This window comes from Megascapheus bottae, chromosome 5, assembly GCF_031878675.1.
Source record: "Megascapheus bottae isolate mThoBot1 chromosome 5, mThoBot2.hap1, whole genome shotgun sequence".
Classification (NCBI taxonomy): Eukaryota; Metazoa; Chordata; class Mammalia; order Rodentia; family Geomyidae; genus Megascapheus; species Megascapheus bottae.
In genome coordinates, this window is record NC_143513.1 from 77,952,737 (window position 1) to 77,963,651 (window position 10,915).

At 41.3% G+C, this 10,915-nt stretch overlaps 1 protein-coding gene across 1 annotated transcript; it reads left to right on the forward strand.

Annotated features, from left to right (window-relative positions):
- Positions 1-3,602: 3,602 nt before the first annotated feature.
- Positions 3,603-4,529, forward strand: LOC150063718 (taste receptor type 2 member 41-like). Its single transcript, XM_090332431.1, has one exon. The coding sequence runs from the start codon at positions 3,603-3,605 to the stop codon at positions 4,527-4,529; it is 927 nt and encodes a 308-aa protein (XP_090188557.1).
- The last annotated feature ends 6,386 nt before the right edge of the window (positions 4,530-10,915 follow it).

Below are 10,915 nucleotides of genomic sequence, written 5' to 3' on the forward strand. Positions count from 1 at the left end.
TCATCAACATTCTTTCTCCCAGATGATCTCATCTGGTTTAATGGCTTTAAACACCGTGTAAGTGTTGATGACTCTCCAAACCTGTTACTCCAGCCTGAGGTCTTCACTGAGATCAAGACTTACATTTCCATTGTCTGCTTCATGTCTCAACTTAGATATCTAACAGGCATCTCAAATGCAACATGACCAAAACAGAGCTCCTCTCACAAACATGCTTCTCCCAGCCCTCCCTGTCTCAGTGGAAAACTCCATAAAATGTCTCCAGTTGCTAAGGCCAAAACTTTACATGATTCATCCTTGAACCCTCTCTTCCTCTTGCCCCTATATATCTGACACATTCTATTGGATCCACCCTCACACTTACCCTCACAGTTACCACCTATGCATACACAATCTAAGGTAGCAACCTTAGACTACTGTTTTCCTCTCTTGCTTGTCCCTATTTTATTGTCTACATAATAGCCAAGGAGATTCATTTAAAAGGCATGTTTAAAACCCTAGATGAGTTTTATTTACACTAGAATAATAGTCAGATTTTCCCCAGCATCAGCATAACTTTCATGATGTTACATTCAAGTGACAGGATGGTAAACATTAAGGTTTCCATCAGGTTGCAAATGGTGAATGGCATAGTATTTCTGCCAGTTCACTACATCCAGACTTTCAAAGATAACAAACATGAACCTGTTCCAGAACTCACTGCTGGTGCTCTACCACTCGAGCCACACTTCTAGTTCCAGCCAAGCTTGCAAAACATCTTGGTAACATGAAAGTGTTGAGGCAATCAAAGAAAACATCGCAAGGACAAGTATTTGAAAGACTGTTCTGCATCATTCCCTACATTCACTAACATAGAAAAGGAATCACATCTCCACCTCCCCACCCCCAAATATAAATTTTAAAATTAGAAATGCTCAAGAGCTTCTAAGGAGACACACATTGAGCTTTGTTGTATTATTTCTTCAGTGATAAGGCATGGTAAACGGAATTGTTGCCTGGGAAGTTTAAGGATAAGTCACAGAATGACTAAATGTTAAGACAGAATCAAGAAAGTGTTGCAACAGTTAAACGGTAAAAGCCAAAGTAGAAGGCTGATTATTGTCTATCTTAGAGTACCCTACTCCTTCACAACCCATCTATTAAAATTCAATCACCAATGAGATGGTATTAAGAACTGGGGACTTCAGCAGTTGGTTAGGTAATGGATTGCCATCTTAGATGAAGGGAACATGAAAAAAAAAAGAAAATATAGAATCAAAGGAGTACAATAAAGTTTTTCCAACCAAGCCCAAAGAATCAACAATATGATAAGGACATAAAAACAGACAATAGGCCAATAAGATGGAATCCAGAGTTCAGAAATGAGTTCATGTATATATATAGTCAACTGACTTTTGACCCGGAAATTATCAACAGAGTAGAAAGGTAGTTTATGATGGAGGTGAAAATCATAAACTACACATAAGTGATTAATCTCCAAAATGTACTGTGTAACCTGGCAGCAGAATCCTCCTTCAAATAACCTGGTAAAATGTGAACAAGGAACTGTTTAGATATTTCACAGAAGATGGTGTCTACAGAGCATACGATATAGGAAAAACTATTTTAAAAAAGTGAGAACTCACATAGATAAGCAAACCATCGTTCTTCCAAGTGACTAACTCACCTGTTTTAGTCTTCAGCATCTTAAATGGAATCAGTATTTCAAAGGGCTATCTGCCTTTTCCTTTTCATGGCAGTGTGGTTCTCAATAGCCAAGACAGGGAAGCAATTTAAGAATCAAGCATAGGAATCTATGATGATTACCTAAGAATCTATGTAATCAGCTTTATAAATAAGATCCTGCCATCTGTAGCAATTTGGAAAACATACTAAATGGAGTCCTCTGGACACAAAAAGACAAATTATGAGTTATATGTAGAATCTCAAAGAATAAGATTCATAAGTGCAGACTAGATAGGTGCTGACTAAGGCTATGATGAGGGAGGTTGGCTATGAAGTGTTGTTGGCCAAGGAGTATACAGTTCCAGTTAGGCCAAATGAGTACATTTTGGAGCTAGACTGCAATTAAAATTACTGTGCTCAAGCTGGGTGCTGGTGGCTCATGCCTGTAATCTAAGCAGTCCAGCAGGCTCATGGTTTAAAACTAGATCAAGGAGACAAATCGAAGAGACTCTTGTCTCTAATTAACTAGCAAAAAGCTGGAAGTGAGGCTGTGGTTCATATTAGAGTGTAAGTCGTAAGCAAAATAGCCAAGCAAGGGTGTGTCTGAGCTCAAGCCCCATTGCACTCTCTCTCCCTCTCTCTCCCTCTCTCTCTCTCTCTCTCTCTCTCTCTCTCTCTCTCTCTCTCTCTCTCTCTCTCTCTCTCTCTCTCTCTCTCTCTCTCTCTCTCTCTCTCTCTCTCTCTCTCTCTCTCTCTCTCTCTCTCTCTCTCTCACACACACACACACACACACACACACGCAAGCACACGCACAGAAATACTATACTCATCTATATCTATATTAGATAGTTGCAATTTGTTAGGATGGCAAGTAGATAGTGTATTTTTAACACACAACAGAAAATTGAGCATAGTGTTTGAGTTGGTGGGCATACTAAAACAGAAGAGTTTTGCTTTACAACACACTCGTTTAGAGAACCTCTTTTTTTTAAATGTTAGAGCTGATGCACAGGGCCTTCTTACGCCTTCATGGCTGTAGCTTCTTTGTGTGGTGAACACATCTAAGGCGAGCCCTGTGACTCTCAACCCTAGTGCGGGGCATGGCGAGACCCTCTCCTTTTGAGTGCTTACAGAGACTGTGTCTGGCTTCTAGCTGGCAGAATAAGGCCTTGGTAATACAATGCCCATTTCATGATTCTTTTAGGGCTCTGTTTTACTAGCAGATACCCTTTGCTGGCCTGAGAAGAAAATGGTGGTTTGATATAGCCCACAGATGAAGAAGAGATCATAGGACCCCAGGGCGGTTCCAGCACTGTCCTACAACCACCAGAAAAGCATCTCACTGGAAACTTAGAGTCAATTTAACACATTACCAACCAACCACTTAAACCATAGAAGATTTAAGGAAGAAATTTGTATTGGAAGGGGGACTATAATATTTGGCTTTCAAAGGGAATAAAGTGAATGGGAATAAAAGTGTGACAAGGACAACCAATGAAGGTAGGTCTACCTTCCAGGCATCTTCCTATACCTATTGCATGCATACCTATATACAGGTATATATACATAAAACACACATATACATATAATGGAAGGGAAATGTTTGCTCAGCCCAAGGATGGAAGAAGAGGCATGGAACGCAGCTAGAGACAAAAACAATCTCTTTCACTGAATCAGTGCCAACCATAGCAGCAGGCAGACAAAACCAGAGCAGGCAAATCAGGGGCAGCTGGCAGCCCAATGATACCTGAGCCTAGGGGAAATTTGCATCTTGGCTGATCTGGGAGTGTGCCTTTCTTACGTGTCCTCTCTTGTGGATGGGCTCTGGTTTGTACAGAACCTGACTATTCTCCAGGAAAGAGTGTGAGGACTGAGGGTGGGGACAGGGAGGAGATCAGATACCAAGACTCCCGGAGGTGACCAGAGGAGGGGCCATCATGCAGCCATCCCTGACAATCTTCTTCATGCTGGTCTTTGTCCTGCTGTGTTTCCTGGGGATCCTGGCCAACAGCTTCATCGTGTGGGTGCTGAGCAGGGAGTGGCTGAGACGTGGTAGACTGATGCCTTGGGATGCCATCCTCCTGAGCTTGAGTGGCTCTCGCTTCTGCCAGCAATGTGTCGGGCTGGTGAGCAGCTTTTACTTCTTCCTCCATCTGGTTGAGTACTCGAGGAGTGTTGCCCGACAGCTCGTTGGCCTCTACTTGGATTTTTTCAACTCAACCACTTTCTGGTTTGGTACATGGCTCAGTGTGGCGTTCTGTATCAAGATTGCTAACTTCTCGCATCCCGCTTTCCTCTGGTTGAAGTGGAGATTTCCAGGATTGGTGCCCTGGCTCCTGTTGGGCTCTGTCCTCATCTCCTTCATTGTAACCTTGCTGTTCTTTTGTGGCAACTATATGGTGTATCAAGCATTTTTCACCATGAATTTTTCTGGGGATGTAAGCTTTAGTGAGTGGAGCAAGAGCCTAAACAGTCACTATTTCATGCCTCTGAAGCTTTCCACGATGGTGATTCCTTGTTTTATTTTCCTGGTCTCAATTTTGTTGTTGATTAATTCTCTCAGGAGACACAACCAGAGAATGCAACACAACACCCACGGCCTGCAGGAGTCCAGTGCCCAGCTTCAGAACAGAGCTCTACAGTCCCTCATCTCCTTCCTCATTCTTTATGTGCTGTCTTTCATGTCCCTGGTTGCTGATGCCATTGTCTTTGTCCCCTCAGAGAGCCCATGGTACTGGCTGTGGCAAAGTGTACTCTACCTGTGCGTGTCTGTCCACCCCTGCATCCTCATCACCAACAATCTCAAGTTTCGAGGCATGTTCAGGCAGCTGCTCCTGTTGGCCAGGGGTTTCTGGGTGACCTAGCTGGCTTGTTTCCTTATCTAGGCCCCCAGAAGAGACTCAGGTCAAGGGGACAGAAGCATGGCTCACCTCCAGGGAAATGTCTTCACAGGTAGATGGCTGCTGGATTGTACTGTTAGCCTCCTCATTTGGGAGGAGAGATGAACATTTCTCCGACCAGTTTCTTTGCCTTGGATAATGACCATGGAGCCCCATAGATACCAAGGAGACAGTATTGCCAAGAAGTTGAGAATATAAAATCTTGTGTCAGTTTTATATTTGTCACTCCCTTTATTATTTATCTGTTAAGCTAAAAATCTTACTTATTTGTCTCATCTCAGCTGTCTATTGGGAAATGAAGAAAAAATGTTAATTTCTACAACTGGACTAGACAATAGATGGGAAAACTATTGTGTGTGTGTGTGTGTGTGTGTGTGTGTGTGTATGTGGGTGCATATACTGGGACCTCTGCCCCTAAGCCCTTTTTGCTCAAGGCTAGTGCTCTACCACTTGAGACACAGCTCCACGTCCAGCTTTTGGTGGTTAATTGGAGATAAGAGCTTCAAGGACTTTCCAAGCCTGGTCTGGTTTCAAACCTCAATCCTCAGATCTCAGCCTCTTGAGTGGCTAGGATTACAGGTGTGATTCACCAGGACCTGCAACAGTGATGCTTTGAGGATGATGTAATAGTCAGGACTCAATCTGCTTGAGAATGGCAGGTCCAGTGCCGGAAGTTCTAGTCATGTTCTACCCTACAGAGATCTTCTCTTGCCAGATTTAGGAAATTTGGTTTTCAGTTTTTAAAGATTACTGAAAGGCTTCTTTGTGCTAGTTCATTTCTTCCCTCATTATTTCCAATGTTCTCTGCCTTTCATTTTTCTCCCTTCTGAAATTCTGTGTGGCAGCCAGACTTCTTTGGTGTTTATTGTTCTTTTGGAAAAATACACATTGTGATTGTCTCGCTTTTCAGGTTGTCTTGGGGAACTCTTTTTCTCTCAAGCACAATGTTACCAACTCACATCTGCATTGAATAAATTTGTACTTTCTATTCAGAAAGACAGACATAAGAATTTCACCTCACTTATGTGTAAATGCTAACAATTTTTAAAAAAGAATTACTTGAATAGATTCTGTGCTTGAATATATATATGAGCAAATTATATATATATATATGAGCAATAATTTTGGAAAAAATTTAATTAGAGACCAGTGTTCATAAGATAGGGTTAAACACTTTTTCTAGAAGGCATGTGTGTGAAGCTGGATTCTTTTTTTTAACTTGTCGGGATAATGTATAGAGGGGTTATAGTTACCTTCTTCAGGTAGTAAGTGCATTACTTCTCACACATTAATACTTCTCATGTTTTTGTCCCCATTTCCCGCTCTCCACCCATAGCTAGATTCTTGATTCTTGATAGGGAGATATTTAATCTCTAAAAGTGAAAATAATTTCCCTCCAGATTAGAATAGAAGCAGGTAAGTAGACACAAACTCACAAAGTATAAACTAACTCTATATTTTTAAATATAAACATCATTAAAATAGGTAATACATTTAAATGATGGGAAAAATATTTACATTTTATTGAAGAGTATTTGTAGAAAATCTTCCTGCTACCAGTTTTCTTCAGTGGGATTCTTATCAGTTTTAAGTATGTCCTCTTATAAGTATGATATTCTTTTCTAAAAACTAGCAAAAAAAATCAATTGTTTTTTCCAGAAATTTCTTGGCTATTTTAATTCTAATTTAATTTAATGATTTTTTTTTTTGCCAGTACTGAAGTTGAACTCAGGATCTTGGTCTCATTTAGTATGTTTGCTCAGTTGGTGAGGCATGTCTTCAGCCTGTTATTTTGCCTGTTGTTTTAAGGATGGAGTCTTGTAGGTTTTTCTGCAAGGGCTGGCTTTGAACTTTGATTCTCTAGATCTCAGTCCCCTAAGTAACCAGGATTACAGGATGAGCCACTAGTGCCTGGCTCCTGGCTGTTTTAGAACTGTATGTGTGTCCAGAAAACAACATTTTTTTTTTGCTTTTTATAAACCAGGATCTTGTTAACTGTGCAATTTAACATTAAAATATTTCCCTAATATTACATCTGTCCAGGTAATTATATGATATATTTTTCTCTGGGTTCAGATTTTCTTTGATTACTTTTGGGAGTGTTTTAATTTCTAAAAATTTAGATCTTCCACATTTCTTGTCATGTGTTTCCCTGGGAATAGGTGACTCTTTATGCCTTGGTTTTTTAGTATGTTAAGTGAGGTAGCTATGTCAGGATCATTGTGAGAACTGAAATACATACTTCACATATGACACATGCATGGTAGTCATCAGAGCTTCTAAACAATAATTATAATACCTCATAATTAATGCTATTATTTTTTATTATTTTCTGTGTTTGCATAGGTATGAAGAAGGAAGAGTAAGCAGAGTATTGCAAGGACTATTCTAGCCCCCAATGATGACTAATTATTCAGTTTTTCTTTGTTTTTCCCACTTCTTTTTGGTCATGTTTAGCATGTTTATTTTCAGCCAGTACTGGTAACTCACATCTGTAATCCTAGCTATTGAGGAGGCTGAGATCTGAGGATCACACTTCAAAGCTAGCTCTGGCACGAAAGTCTGTGAGACTCTTATCTCCAGTTAAACACCCCCCAAAAGCCAGAAGTAGGGCTGTGACTTAAAGTGGTAGAACACTAGCCTAGAGGAAAAAAAAGCTCAGACATAGCACCCAGGCACTGAGTTAAATCCCCAGGACACTCTCTCTCTCTCTCTCTCTCTCTCTCTCACACACACACACACACACACACACACACACACACACACACACACACACAACACACACTTCTCAGTTTTCAAACAAGGCAAGCTCACTTTGTGTGCAAGATAAAGGAAAAGCATTATGGTTTGGGAGACATCCTGAGTGAGGGCTCTGATGTTGAAGAAGAGGCAGAGCTCATGAGGGACTCGCTTGAAGGTGTTCTGAAAGAACAATCTACCCAAGAAGTATTTTAACATCAGCTAGAGGAGGTGAGGAACAAGAGCTAAGAGATGTATTACTTTTCTTTGAAGAAAGGGGGAAAATAGAATAGGAAAATTAAGAGTCATTAAATATCATATCCTATTACCTTTAGTGTTTTTCTGTACCATGTTGTATAAAGTTGCTGTATCAAGTGATCATATTTGGGAAAGAAACAGAAAGACTAAGTAGGGCAGATGAAACCAAGTGTGATGGCTCAGGCTAGAACTGTAGCACTTTGGAGGGTGTGGTAGAAGGATCATGAGTTCAGGGACAGTCTGGGCTGTGGTGGTGGTGTCGCGAAATGCAAAACCAAGCAACAAACAAAAACTAAGCAAATGCATACAAATGTATTAACTGTGATACAGTATATACCATGGACATCTCAAATAGTTTAATTCCTTAGAAAACCAAACCTAGGGCCGGGAGTTTGGCCTAGTGGTAGAGTGCTTGCCTAGCATGCATGAAGACCAGGGTTTGATTCCTCGGTACCCCACATACATAGCAAAAAGCTGGAAGTGGTGCTGTGGCTCAAGTGGTAGAGCTCTAGCCTTGAGAAAGTCCAAGGACAGTGCTCAGGCCCTGAGCTCAAGCCCAGGACTGGTGAAAAAAAGAAAAAAAAAAAGAAAAAGAAAACCAAACCTAAAGTTCAGCAGAATAAAATACAAGGAAGAGGAGTGGGGTGGGGTCAAGAGGAAAGGAATGGGTGAATGGTGAGGAGACAAGGAGCAGGGTGGGGGGGCAAAGACAATGATTTAATATATATCCTACCAAATTAAGAAGAGTAAGGAAGGGATAGTAGGAAGGGATGGGTGAAATTTTTGAAAGGGATGACTTTGATAAAGATGCACTGTATTCATAACTGCCTTTTCAGATGGCAACTTCTTTGGAGAACTAAAGATAATAATAATAAAGAAAATTAATAAAAATAGACAAGAAACAAACAGATGATTAAACACTGATAAACCAGATGGGATTGATAAGAAATCAGATGATGGACCTTCATTCCTGGGCTAGGTGTTACAGAGATTTCTGATGGAATTGCCTACAGGGGTCTTGAAGGTTTATTAAAACACTTATGCTCACTAACCAGCAGCAAACATCACAATTCACTGCCAAAGGGCTTATAAAAAGCATTTCATAAAATGTGCAATTATGGGTATTTCCACCAATGAATCGATAGACTGCCTAGAATCAAGCCAGTTACTAAATATTTTAAAGTGTGTGGATCTAAGTGCAGCATGTCACTGAAGGAAACTACCTTCGTGGAACAGGACACCTGGGGGGGTCAGGGGTGAAGGGTGTGAGCCTCCGGGTAACGAGGTGACAAACTGGGGAAGGGTGCCAGGAAGAGACCACCTGAGACCCCTAAGTGTCTACAGCAGCGTTTTATGTGGCAGAGAGAAGGACTGTTGACCTCATGGGAGGATTCTCTGAGGAAGTGATGACATGTGGATGAGATGACCAGGTCCTAAATATCCTACACTTGTCAAGAACTCTGGACTAAACCCCTGACTTCTGCTGGGATAGAGCTGGTCTAAGTTTATTCACAGTCAACCATGCCTTATGGGGAAGATGGAATTTTGGGTAGAAGTGGAGTGGGTTTATGGCCTCTGGAGAGGTTGGGAGGGTCTAACGTACCTTTCCTGTGAGTATTAGGCTTATTTAGAATATCCACCGAATAAGGTTCTATCAGAGTCTTTATCATTACATAACCTTAAACATAGCTCCTAATTCTAGTTTTTATTGTTTCCCCTCCTCTTCCTTTGTTCCATTGTGCCACAGTGTGACCTTAGACTCTGAGATTTGCTCTCAGAGCCACCATGCATGAATTTATTTACCTGGAAGAACAAAATGTCTGCTGTCTCTCCCAGGCTTCTGCCTCTGGTGAGATTTAGACTCTATTTGGTGATTCAACACCAGAGAAACAAGCTCCACATCCTCCCTCAACAGCATGAGACCTGTCTAGTCAGAAGTTTACTCTTTTTAACATGTGGCATGAGCTCACATGTGGATTGTTATTATAGATGACACCAAGAGCAAACACCAAGAATGATTTTTGTTTTCACACTATTACTCATGAGGTACAGTATCTTCTCACATTAAAACAAAACAAAAAGGAAGTTGAAGGTGCTTTATTTACTTATGACTTTTGTTCAATTCTCAATATCAAGACCTACTCATTAAATTTTTCTTGGATTATTTCTCGATGATCTAAAGAACCTTTAGTTTGTATCCTGTAGCTTATCACAATTTGAGACTTTGGATCCCACCTTAAGCTATACCTGATCTGTGATGTCTATCCTACTTAAAGGTGATTGCATTTTGAGCCCTTGATTTACTCCTTTTACATAAGCATGAATGAGGGAGCGTGGTCTGCATTGTCTTTATTGGTCAACAAGCCTGGTAGAGAGGAAGAGGACAGCATATAGCTTCCAGGTGGGTGGGCTTAAATCCATATCAATTATTCTTCTATCACCCCATTGCCACCAAAGGACATATCTGTGTTTTCCAGGACCTATCATTGCACACCACATTTAGCCTTGCCTGTTCCTCAAGCTTTCTCACAAAGAAATCACTGCTCTCACCATTCTCCTCAAACTGGTTTTCCCACTCTTCCTGGCCACACCTTCAATATCTCTAAATTCTCACCTGGCTCATGGAATTCCCCTCCCCCCAAACAGGAATAAACCTTTAGCTCTTGCTCTATTCAGTCATCTACCTGAATCCTGTCAATTTATTCCCTTCTCTGTTTGTGTCTTTCTATTGGGGCGAGCGGGGGTGGTGGTGCAGGGGTTGCTTGAGCTCAGGGCTGAGGCATTTGCACTTAGTTTTTGTACTCAAGGCTAGCACTCTACCACTGGAGCCACAGCTTCACTTCTGGCTTTTCCATAGCTAATTGGAGATAAGACTTATGGACTGTCTGTCATGGCTGACTCTGAATCATGATTCTCAGATTTCAGTCTCGTAAGTAGAGTCCCCAGGCCCGGCCCCTTTTAATAGCATTTGCAAACGACTTGGACACTCCCTGCTCTAGGGGAATTCCACAGTTGTCCCAGGGCTTCTCATTCCCGTTTGCTATGTGGCCATTTACCACATATTGAAAATGGCACTTTTTCCATTGTCAGATTATGTTGTGTTTTCTTCTTCTCCTTTTTCTCCTCTTCTTCTTTTTTGTTCTTCTTCCTCTTCTTTGTATTTAACTTTTATCTTTCCACATGATTTCCAGATTGTGGGAAGACCTGATGTAGGACTTCTCGTGTCTCTTGAAAACCTGTGTGTGGCCCTCTCTGGCACCTGCTTGGCTTCCTTACCAGTACTTCTTGTCAAGACCTATGTGGTATCCTGGGCTGGGGAGGCTCTCCACACACAGGAGGAGGGGAGCTGTGTG

What these genes read in the sequence shown, in the direction of transcription:
- LOC150063718 (XM_090332431.1), top strand. Translation starts at nt 3,603, where the DNA reads ATGCAGCCATCCCTGACAATCTTCTTCATGCTGGTCTTTGTCCTGCTG.